Source organism: Tamandua tetradactyla, chromosome 4 (assembly GCF_023851605.1).
Source record: "Tamandua tetradactyla isolate mTamTet1 chromosome 4, mTamTet1.pri, whole genome shotgun sequence".
Lineage (NCBI taxonomy): Eukaryota > Metazoa > Chordata > Mammalia > Pilosa > Myrmecophagidae > Tamandua > Tamandua tetradactyla.
This window is the reverse complement of record NC_135330.1, coordinates 108,178,252-108,190,685: the sequence shown is the minus strand read 5'-3', so window position 1 is coordinate 108,190,685 and position 12,434 is coordinate 108,178,252. Positions and strand designations below refer to the sequence as shown.

Sequence of the window (12,434 nt, the reverse complement as noted above, 5' to 3'; positions counted from 1 at the left end):
AGAAAAGTTGACCTGGGTGGCAGTTACCTGCATGCTTGCCTTCTAAGTATTCATAAAACAGAGCAAGTCTATTTTGTGTACTTTCCTATAAGTATATTTGGAAATTTCAAAATATTTTTTTAAAGGAAAAAAGGACCAGAATCATTGCCTTACATAAAAAGGTCTGATACTGAAACACACATTCCAGACCAAATAAGAGTTTCCTTTTCACTACGCATTTCCTAGTTTTAGCTACAAAAATCATTTCCCTATCCAGGCACCAAACTGCTATTGGTGATAACTACTCAACCTAGAAACTTTAAGATAACCTTTATCCGTTCTCCTCTGTGAGTTTTATCCTTAAACACAACCAAATTTTAAGAAAGAAGGAAGAGAAAGAGGAGGAAGATGATAGAGGGAGGAGGAGGAGAAAATTCAAAACTCATTCCAGGCTGCAGCCATTTCCAATCTTGAATTTTTGGAAAATTCCTCCTTTCAGACTGGATAACACTAGTCCTCCAGAAGTAATTCTAGATTTTACTGTCATACACGCTTTACCATGGCTCTAATCACATTATAATTTCTAACTCTGCTCTGGAATAAATTCATTCAGATCTCTCTTTCAAGAAAAAGCTTCCAAGCAACTCTTTTCTGGAAGGCATATTCTCAGCCCACCACAGACCAACTGCAAGTCTCTTAACTGTTCACTACCTGGTCTCTCCTTTTTCACCTGGATATTTATTAACAAACTTCTCATAGGCCTCTTTCAAGTTTGGTATATACTTCCTAGTGATTCACAAACTGCGTTCTCTCTCCAAGGATCTCTTAAAATCTTTCTTCTATAAAGTCATTCTTGAATGAATATGAAATAATTTTACTCCTCCACTCTCTCCCCACTTACAACCCCCAGCACAATTCTACACTTCCATCTTCTTTAGAAATATTCATTTAATTCTTGCACCTAGCATCTTATTTGTGTAACAGCTGCTTATAACATGTTGGATCGTTGTCCATCCTGTATGTGAAAAAGGAGGAATGATATCTCATTAAAGTGCACCTCACAGTTTTGGAAAAGCCTGATAACCACAACTAGTTAGTCACAGAGCTAAGTGGTAGAATACATTTCTAATGTAATACAGTTTCTAATGGATACAACTAAATTAGATATGGTGTGTCTGGTTTTATTTATGCCTAAATCCACAAAGGTACTTAGTCAGACTTGAGCCCAATCTGCCTTTTAACCACATCTCTAGCACTCTCTTCTTTCTCCAAGCCTCAGCAGGCTACATTTTTCTCAGGACTCCTCAAACACTAAGTGTGGAGTACCCCTTCTTTCCCCTCCCCCTCATCCTGCCCTCTGCCTGGCCAACTTTCTTTGAGCCTTCATTATTGGCTCAATCCCATTCATGCATTAGGAATCAACTGGAACAGCTCCTCTGACCCCCAGCTCCTAGTCAGGTCCTTCTCGCGCATTCTCATTGTACCTATATCAGCATACTTACTGACATACTGCATTATAATCACCACTTTACTATTCAATCAGCCCCACTGTACTGTAAACTCCTGGAAGGTTCAGGCTGAATTCCTCCCCATTTGTCTCCCCAAGACCTGGAACCATGCTGGCTGGGCACACAGTTAGATCCCCAACAGACAATCAGTGCCTGACTGCTGAGACCTACTAGTGAACCCTGGGTAGGCTCCATGTGCACCTGGGTTCCTCACCTACTGTATCTTCCTTGCATAAAGCGGGGACAATGCAACCCCTGGCTCTTAAAGTTGCTATAGAATTAAATGAGGCATCATGAAGCTCTTAGTACAGTGCTTGCCACAGAGAACCATCACATTTGAATGACTAACATTACATCCTTAGTTATCCTATGTATCCTGGAAAATGTCGTGTTGTTGTGAGCAGTATTTTCAGTTTGAAAGACCAGGCAATCACACATCTAAAAATCACTGGCTACCTTCTGATCATGAGCAAATATTTGTTGTGGACCTGTTATGGGCAGGAGTCCTAGCTGGGTATCACTGAGCCCCTAGAACCCAACAAAAGAAACAATAAGACAAAACCTGTACCAATAGTCAAGAGAAAAAAAGGATGCTGTTAGTTTTTCTGTACAAACAGTATAGGTATTTTTCAAACAATCTAAGTTTTGCTTTATAATAGGGGGAAGGCACATGAAAAAAACCAGGGATAGAAAAAGTTCAAAATTAACTCCTGTCATCAAGTGAACCAACAGGAGGAGGCAACTGCTTGTTGCTATTTCCAAATTTCACTTTTACTTAGACATATTTCTCACAAAGGAAATTTAATCATGACCAGGACAGGGACAGACGACCTTTACTTCTCATTCAAATGGAAATTCCACAGATAAGTCCCTAGATTTTTTCCAGTTAGTTTAATTTTGTAGCTTTGAAAAAATGGCTGGAGTTTCATCTGTTTTCTACAAACAGAATGTGGAACGGCTTTTTTTTTTCTTTACCACCTTTAAAAGAGGATAAAACGCACCCTTCTTAATCACAATAGCCTCTTGATAAGAATTACAAAACTGGACATGGTGCCACCTAGTATTAGGAAAGGAGGCTGTGGCCTTAAAACCATTTCCCCCCTCACCAACCCAGAGGTCAGAGTCCCAGTGAAGTTTGTACATTATACTACATTGCTTTGGGTAGCTGCAGAGAGACCTCTAGCGCTGCCTGGATAAGCCTAGTTTGCAAATAGTACCTGCTAATGTCACCTTAACGAGACAATGGCAACATGCTGAGTAGCAACGAACTCAGTGACCACGATGAATGTTTACAGTTTTGCAACCACTTAGGAAATCCTACCTGCTTGGAGCAAGAGATACATAAGGCCGAACGAACCCGAGCATCCAATTTTATTTCCGTAAAACCCTTCGAAGAAAGCATCCACCTTTGCAAACCCCACTCCAAGAAAGGCTAAGAAAACGGGTCCTGTTAGCGGAGGTCGGAACAACCTTTCCTCCAAAGCCTCCACACAATAGATGGTAAACTACTGACCATCTTCACCTTGCCCCAAATGCCAGCAGAAGCAGGAGCGGGAGCTGGAAGAGCTCAGCACGCCTGACCCAAAGGACAACCCTGAAATACAAGAAAATGGTCCTGGCGCATCCTACCCTCCCCCACCCACCATCCTCAAACCCGTCAGTTCCCCGGCTGGTCCCCACCCCCTCTGCGGACCGCCACCACCAGCCTTGGGCCCGGCTCGCCCGCGGGAGGCGCGGGAACGGGCCGCGCCTCGGTCCCCAGCGCCGGCAAGCTGGAAGCTGCACTGCCCGGGGGCAGCACCCCTGCCTGCGCGGCCCCCGCCTCGGCCCCGCGGCCCTCCCTCGCCGACACCAGGCCGCGCCCGCGTGACGGGGCCCACCACGCCGGCGACTCGCGGAGGGCGGCTGCAGCCCGGGCCTCCCCGCTGACCGCCCCGCCCGGTGCCTGCCTGGCCGCCAAAGCGCGCTCACCTCCACATCGCGGCCCTTGTTCTTGAAGCTCTTGATGCGGTGGTTCTCCAAGCCGGGGTTCTCGGCCATGGCTGCGCGCGACTCCGGCGGCGGCTCCTCCTGCGGCGGCGGCGGCGGCGAGTCTCGGCGCGGAGGGGGGGACCGCGGGCGGGGCGGGGGCGCGCGTTCCGCGACGCCGCTGGGCGCGAGGTGGCAGCAGCGCCGGGGGAGCGGACCGATGGACAGGCGGGGCGGGGCGCGGGGGGGGGGTGACGGCGCTGAGGGGCGGGGCGTGCCCGGGAAGGGGAGGGGGCGGGCACGTGACCGGGGGCGGTGCCCAGCCTGGTTCTGGGGGTGACCTCCGCCCCCTAGCAAAGCCTCCCCAGCACCCCTCGGGCTGCAAGTCATACACCAGAAATGGAGCCGGGTTTGGTGGCTTTTACTCGCCCGCGTGCGCGAGAGCCGGCCGGAGACTACAGTTCCCGGCATGCCAAGCTTCGGCCGGGGGAGATTCCTCGCGCCCTTGGGAGAACGAGGGGAATGCCGGGAGCCCTGCGCGCGCCTGGGCGCGAGACCCAGCCCCAGGGCCTCCTGTGGGCGGGGAAGGGGGCGGTGCTTCCCGGAGCTGCACCTTGCGCCCTCCTGCGACGGAGGGGGCGGGGCTTCCTGGGGAAATGAGAAAGGAGCTCCGCTTGTGCCTTGCTCCCTCGCTTCTCCGGACTCCTCCTGCAAGAGTACCACCACCCTCACCCGCTGTTCCCGGGCTCTGCTTTGGGCTGGGAAAAGAACATTTATTTCCACCTGACCTGTGCGTGGGTGTGAACGTGATATGTGTGTTTACGTCTGTGTTACCTGACTTACAGCACCGGAATTAAGCTCGGGGAGAGCAGGCACTTTGGTTGACATTTCATAGCTACTGGACAAACGATGGCGCTTCAGCACCTCCGGATTTCTTCAGCCTCCTCCCAATCCCCGTGCTGCCACCTCCATCCCCTCTGTGGCAGCCCCTGTACGTGTGTGTCCCTGACTCCTGGTCAGCCACCACGCACAATCTCAGTCTCAGAGGCCCTACTCCGCGGGCTCTCCAGTTAGCATCTCTTCTTAGGCTCTTCAGAGGAAGAATCCAGGGGGATTTGCCTCAGAACACTCAGAACTGTTTTCTGGGGCAGGTGGGCTTCGTTTAATTATTTGTGAAATTCAGTTTCAGACTCTGGTGGATATAAACAGGCAAAAAAATGTTATTGTACATGTAGTTCAAATGAACTGATGTCCTTCAAAGATTGCTAGAAAGATAACCATGATGAGATTACTCAAAGAACAGACTTTTAAGGGGCCTAAAAGAGCCAGAGGTCCCAAGGTCACAAACTCAGAGGCATTCAATGGCCAGGCAGGAAATCCAATGGAACTGGTCAGGCTATGTCCAGGGGCATTTGTTTTCTGAGTGGCAGGTGGCCAGTTGGTAAACACAGGACTATTTAAAGGCTCCAGACCCTTGTAGCCCAGTGTTGCCTGAGGGTCTAATTTTTCAAAAGAGTAACAAAGCTGGATTTTTTTTCCTTTATTTTTAAATGACACTTTTTTTTTTTAATGTACTTGGATATCCAGTCAGTATTCTGCTTTGAAACTGTTATATTCCCCAGAAAAGCCATGTTCTTCTAATCTATTCTCCTGAGTGGAAACTTTCAATTAGGTTGTTTCCATGGAGATGTGACCCACCTTATTCAAAGGTTGGTCTTAATCATCTTTACTGGAGTCCTTTATGAAAAGATAAAAGGCAGAGATATTTTGGAAAGGGCTCAGAAACAGAAATGCCCCAGGAGGAACAAGCAAACACACACAGAAGCTCAGAGACATTCTAGAGAGAAGGGCCAGTAGACATCACCATGTGACTTCCCAGGTGCAAGAGGAACCCTGGATACCATCGGCCTTCTTCAGAGTCAAGGTATCATTCTCAGGATGCCTTAATTTGGGCATTTTCATAGCCTTAGAACTGTAAATTTGTAATTTAATACATTTCCTTTGCAAAAGCCAGTCCATTTATGATATATTGTATTCCAGCAGCTTTAGCAAATCGTAACACTTAGGAACTCCAGGCTTTCAGTCTGCCACTCCTGGTCCCTAACCCTTTTGAAAGAAAAAAACATCACTAACAAAAAACTAGGACTTAAAATGAACAGATTTCTTCAACTCTCGTTCATAAAGATATAGAGGTGGCATATGTGTCACTTTCCCAGATTATCTGGGAGGGGAAGGAGAGAAAATTCTATACTGTTGCTGAATCCCTGTTATAATTAAGCAAGGTATTCTTTTATCCCCTTCTACCACCTCCCTTCATCCTACCTGCTGCCTTCAAATGTATAAACCTTTCTTGACTCATTTTGGAGTTTTAGACATATTTGGTGATCACTTACTGTGTATGTCAGCCTTGGTACTAGCATTAAGATCCTCTTGTAAACAGGACAACCTGGTTCCAGGAGACATCACAACAAAATAAATAATCACTCAGAAAATGGGGTGGAAGTTAAGAAAGGGTAAGGAAGCTCAAAGCCCTCTACAGGGAGACTTTTATAACCTGTCCATTCCAAACTTTTGAGGCTCTCAGAGCAAAAGTGTAAGTGGAGGTCTACAATTCATAGGTATAAATATTTAGAAGTTATAAATCAAGCTGAAAAACTTAAATAAAATATATTCTAGCCTCTTGCATTAACAAATGCACCTCTTCAACAACCTTAGAGTCTGAGTTCAAATTTAAATGTCTTAATTTCCCCAACTTCTGCTTCAGAAGGTGGCTTCTCAAGGAGGGTTGGGGCCCCACCCACATCTTGCTGTTTGTCCCCCTTCTCTTCCCTGTCCTGATTCTGTGCCACACTGTAATGACCCATAATGTTCAAGTCCTGCCTACTCATCCCCAAAGCTCTGTCTCCATCCTTCTACCTGCCTCAAGAGGGTTAGGCCTAGATGCACAAGCAGAGGTGGCATGATGTCTCCCTTGGAAGACAGACCCAGAGAAAACACTTGGAAAGACCCTGGGAACAGGCTTGGAGTGATTTGAGCAGGGAACCCCAGGGCACTGGTACTCAGAAATTGGTCCAAAGGTTCAGGTTCCAGTGAATAAGATCCTTTGGCCCCATGGACCCCTTTCCTCATGGAGGGGGGTGGTGGATACACCAGAAGTGAGTTGAGATCCTCTCAAAGTTAGTTTCCAAAGCTGGGACCCCTCTTGCCCAGGTCTAACTTAGTCACTTCTTGCCATTATCCCCTGGTGATTTCAACATCCACAACTCAGGAATTCCAGTCCTAGATTCTCTTCACATCTTAACTTCACTGGGTTTCTATCACTTATAACCTATCAGGCCTTGGAGTTCTTAATCTCCAGGAAATGACCACCTCCAGCAACTCAAATTTGGTGTTTCTCATGGCTAGCACCTACCTGCTACTTTTGGCTTCACTGTAGTCTTGACCCTTGCCCTGAAATTTCTCCTGGTAACTCTTCTTTTAAATAGACTTATTTTCCAAATATATGTTGAGTGCTCACCACCCACCAAGCATTGTCTTCATCAGGGAAACAGGGTCTGGGGGCGGGGGGTACCAGAACAGAGGTAGAAAGAAAGGGCCCAAAGCCAGGGGATCAGCCAAACCCTCCTTCATCCTCTGTTTCATCATCCATCATTCCCAAAGCATTGGGAATCTTGCTAGGTGGCGATACACAGCAGGCAATGCAAACCCAACAGATCCAAAAGGGAACGCATCATTTTCCCCTCAAATCAGCTTCTCTTTGTAAATTCTCTGGCTCTATGATGATATAGCCGTTCCCCCAAGGCCTCCTTGCTCAAAGCCAAGAGCCGTTTTTGCTTCCTGCTCTTCCCTTGGCTCTCTCACCCTGCTACCATGTTAATTCATCCTTCAGTGTTTTCTTAATCCTTCAGTGCCACCCACAAGACTGCCATTATGCCTCTCCATTCTGGTGGTTTGGCACTGTAGGTGCTCCAGAAAAACATGTTCTTAAACTTAATCCACTCCTGTGAGTAGGAACCCATTGTAAGCAGGACCTTTTGATGAAGTTCCTTTGGTTAAGGTGTGGTCCACCTCAAGCAGGATGGGTCTTAATCCTATTACTGGGGTCCTTCATAAGCAGAATGAAAGTCAGACAGAGAGAGAGAGAAAGCCACAAAAGGCACAAAGCTGAAATTCAATGGAATCTGGAAGAGATGGGAGAGACCAGAAGAGGCCACCATGTGCCTTACCATGTGACATGACAGAGGAGCCCAGGACTGAGGATTGCTAGCAGCCAGGCTCAGAACACCAGCCTCTGGGAAGAAAGATCACTTTGCTGATGCCTTGATTTGAACTTCTCCTAGCCTCAAAACAGTGAGCCAATAAATTCCCATGCTTTAAGCCAACCCATTGCATGGTATTTGCTTGAGCAACTAAGGAAACCAAACCATCTGTTCTCTCCACAATGACTCAAATCCCTTCTCCTGATTTTCCTGACTTTTCACCATGATCTGACCCAGACATCCCTCTTCCTCCACCACTGTTAAATCATTTCTAAACTCAGTCTGGTGATTAAGGTCATAAGTGACCTGGCCCCAGCATTGAACACTTCTCTTATTTCTGGTTTTCCTACACAAAGCTCATGCTTTACCCAACAGGTTTGATTCACCCTTTTCCAAACATGTTTTTGCCTTTCCAACTTCCCATCTTTGATGGTTTTTTGGGGGTGGGGAGGAAGATGCATGGACTGGGAATTGAACTCAGGTCTCCCGCAGGGAAGGTGAGCATTCTACCACCGAACCCCCTGTGCACCACTCCCCACCAACCTTGATGTTTTGATTTGCTTAGAAAGCCCCGCCCCTATCTTTGCCTGTCAAAATCAACCCTTCTTTAAATACCCATCCCAAGTCCATGAAACTTTCCCAGCTTGGCACAGTGGAGGGACCTTTCAAATCTGAAAACTAAGGGCCTAGGACTGATTTCCACATGAACAAGCTTAGACAACTCATTTTTCTTCCCTGAACTCTCTTATCTACAAATGAGGATTCTGAATTGCTGGGGTTTTTGTGAAAATCAAATTATGAAATATATGTGAAATTGTTATCTTAATATTAACTTTTGCTATCTTTCCAACCAAGAGTGCATATTTTTTCTCTGAACCTCAGAACTTTACCTATTACTTTGTATTGGTGCAATCTGTGCAGAATCTAATCTTTCCCACCCACCTGTTGTTTCAGTTTGCTAAAGCTGCCAGAATACAAGATATGAGAAATGGATTGGCTTTTACAGAGGAGATTTATTAGATTACAAATGTACAGTTTAAGGCCATGAAAATGTCCAAATTAAGGCATCAGGAGGGAGATACCTTCTCTGAGGAAAGGCTGCTGGTGTCTGGGTTTCCTCTGTAATGTGAGAAGGCACATTGCGACATCTATTGGTCCTTTTCTCCTGGATTATGGTTTCAAATGGCTTTCTCAATTTCTGTGGTTCCTTCTTACTTCTCCTGGGACGTTTTCTTTCCCTGAGCTCTCTCCAAAATGTCTCTGCCTTTTATCCTTCCATAAAATCCTCTTTCAGCAAGGGGATGAAGACCCACCTTGAATGGGCTCCACGGAAACAATGTAAGCAAAAAATTCCACTCACGACAGGTCTGCTCCCACAGGGATGGATCAAAAGAACATGGTCTTTTCCGCGGTGCAAACAGATTCAAATCAGCACATCTGTAAATGCTTCAAAAGGCTTGTTCAAATCTGTGCTCCCCAGCCTAGAATAACTGGATCTCAGTGCAGGTATGCTGAATGAATAAATGAATTACTGAGTAAATGAACGAACGGATTCCCTCATGATCGCCTTTTCTATTTCACAGTCCCTAAGAGCCCCTGAAGCAAAAGCAAATACAGAAAAGTGAAGGTAGCAGCATTTGAATTCTTCAGCCCAGCTACCCAGGAGTACACGCATAAACTTCGGTGGTACTGGTCTAAACCAGTGAGAGTTTTCATTCACTGAATACCTACTGTGCTAAACATCTAGACACAGCATCTCCAATCCACCTGAGAACACTGCATGGTTAGAATGATTCTCTCTATCCCTCTCTGGGGCAGGAGGAGAACAGGGCTCTGATTCCAAGGCCCCGTGAGTCTCTGTGACAGCGGCAGGAGCAACGGAAGCAACACCCATAGAGAGATGGGTGGTGGTGTGGACAGCATCTAAAGCACTGGTGAGGGGGACCTCCAATTTCCCTAAAGAACAAATACCATCCTTGAGCTCCAGGAAAGCAAGTTTCCCACCCCAGGGGTGCCCCTCTCCAAGGGATGTTCTCTCCCTAAGGTGTGTCTCTTTCATAAGTGGCAACCCCTCCTCAAGGAATGTTCCCTCCCCATGGAGTATTCCCTCTCCAAAGGATGTCCCCTGCACAAAGGGTGTCTCCTCCCCAAGGAGTGTCCACTCCCAAAGGGATGTCCCCTCTCCAAGGGGTGTCCCCTCTTTAAGGGCTGTTCCCCCCCCAAGGAGGTCAGCTATGAAATAGCTGTGCCCAGCAGTACAACCACCTTATGGCTGTCATTAGCAGCAGACCCAGCTTTGTGGCGGTGAGGTGAGAAATCAGAGAGAAAGAATCTGGGAAAGTCTCAGAATAGCTGGGGACAAAAAGGAGCTAATGTCTGGCCAGTGGCCCTGCAAGGAGCAATCCATAATGTCAACAGTACAGATAAGGTGATCTCATTTCATAGGAATTGGCCGATGGGCCTGTGACAGCCACATGACACCTACAACATAATTTTCAAATAATTAGACTATAACAAAATAAGTTTAATGTCAAAATCATCATGGGCACTCTTTTATAATAAAAGAGCTTAATTCAATAATTCAGAATATACTTAACTACCTTGCTATGTCTCAAAAGATCACGATTCTGGACCTTAATTATAATTTTGAAATATTCTAGAACCAAATGGTCCCGTGGAGGTAAACACTGCTTGGAAGTTCAGTGACTAGCTGGTTCTTTAAATAACAGGCGGCGTGTCCTTCAACATGTTATTTCGCCTCTCTGAGTCACTTGTAAAATGAACAGATTGGACTGGATCATCTCAAAGGCTCCTTATGCAGATATAATTCTACAGATCGGTGCGATCAGCTATCTGTCCAGCAGTGCCCTCTTTCTCCAGTTCCTCTATTCTATCACATGAGAAATATGGTGATGATAAATAATGATAATGAACATGGTAAATAATGATAATGAACATTATTTCCACTTGTGTCCAGATCTCCCCGAGCCTTCTGATTTTCCAGTGGCTTCCCCTGTGCTCAAGCCCCCCAGGTCCACCCCCTCTCCAACTCATCAGGCCACCAAACCAAAGCTTTGACTCTCTCAAAGTTACATGTCTCAGATAAGAAATAATTATTTGTGCAAGAAGTTGGTCAGCTATCTGATTGACTCACAGAGTAAGCAGACTAAATTCGGTTCCTGCAGATTTACCTTGGAGGTGAAAACCCATACAAGTTACACTCATCCCTGCAGAAAGCGTGCCAATTTATCCTAGCGGCTCTCTCCAGCCTCTCCCACTTCCCCCCATTTCAGATCAATATGGAGTCTTGGGTAATAGCAGCCAAGGCTGAGAGACAGAGCTGTGGATAATGTGTCCACACATTATCAGTGTGGAACAGTGTGGTACAGTAAGGAACCCGACCAGCTAGTGTGGAGATAAATCCAGGCGCGTTGAACAATTGTTTTATTGACCACAGCTACACATAGCAACTCAAAACTAACCAGGGGGAGCTATGAGTAACCTCCAACTCAACAGGACAAGAAGTTCAAATAACTGCTAATATCACACTTTCTTGGATATTCTGGTTTTTCCAAGCTTCTGAAGGAGGAGAAGGAGAATGAAAAGGAGAAAAACAGGATTATTCAATGAGATTATTAAAAAAAGGTAGAAAACAATACACCTCCCTTACTACGCAAAGCTAGATTACACAGTATATGGGCAGATATAAGTAATATCTGTAAGAAAATAAAGACAAGAAAAAATAATATGGGGGATAAAGGGATAATGGGATGTTTTGGGTATTGTTTTTATTTTCATTTTTATTATTTTCTTTTGGAGTAACGAAAATGTTCTAAAATTGATTGTGGTGATGAATGCACAACTATATGATGATATGGTGAACCATTGATGGTATACTTTGGGTGATTTTAAGGTATATGAATATTTCCCAATAAAACTGCATTTGAAAAAAAACTGGATTACAAAATACAGTAATTAAAGAAATGTTTAGAAACCTTTCAAGCTCATCCTCTTCCTAGACCTCTAGTTAAGCTTTACTTAGGCTTTCTTTCACTCTTTTGAAATACAAATCAAGAACATCCTCTCTCCTGGAAAATTGGAGCCCAGTAACTGATGGGAATGTGGCTGGGGCAGGTAAAAATACATAGTAAAATGAAATAAGGATGTCTTCTGACCCACAATATGAGCAGATACAGTTCCATTCACTTTTTCACTGCCAAGCGAGAAATAGGAACTGAGCCAAGCCCTGCCATCTAAAATGGTCACAGTTCTTACAAAATGTCTTTATCAGTAATCATTTGTTTATGGTCAAATTGAGATTAGTAACAGTGAACATTAATTTTGCACTTAACACATTCTAGGCACTGTTCTGAGTGATTCACATGTATTCACAACAGCCACAAGTAAGTAGTGTTAATTTTCATTTTACAGATGAGTAAACTAAGGCACAGAGAGATTAAATAACTTGCCCAAGGTCACACAACTAATAAGCATCAGAGCTAGAATCTAAACTCATGCAGTCTGGCTCTACTTTACATTCTTGCCTTGCAACAATGACACCCTTACACATTTACCCCAATTCCAGACCATGCATATTCTTTACAACCATATACCAAGATGGGCATCTCATAGCTTGCAGTTGTTTGCAGAAACCAATTAAAAGGAGGAACCCTTTTAGTATTGTTATTGTCATCAAATCTACTTCTTCTTGATTTTCAAA

General features: G+C 45.3%; 1 protein-coding gene across 1 annotated transcript in view; it reads right to left on the bottom strand.

The window, feature by feature from the left end:
• KPNA3 (karyopherin subunit alpha 3) overlaps positions 1-3,591 on the bottom strand; it is a 107,226-nt gene extending 103,635 nt beyond the window's left edge. Inside the window, exon 1 of the mRNA XM_077158183.1 lies at positions 3,459-3,591. Within this exon, the coding sequence (XP_077014298.1) occupies positions 3,459-3,527 (69 nt within the window). The 5' untranslated portion in view covers positions 3,528-3,591. The remainder of the gene's footprint in view (positions 1-3,458) is intronic.
• Between the last annotated feature and the right edge of the window lie 8,843 nt (positions 3,592-12,434).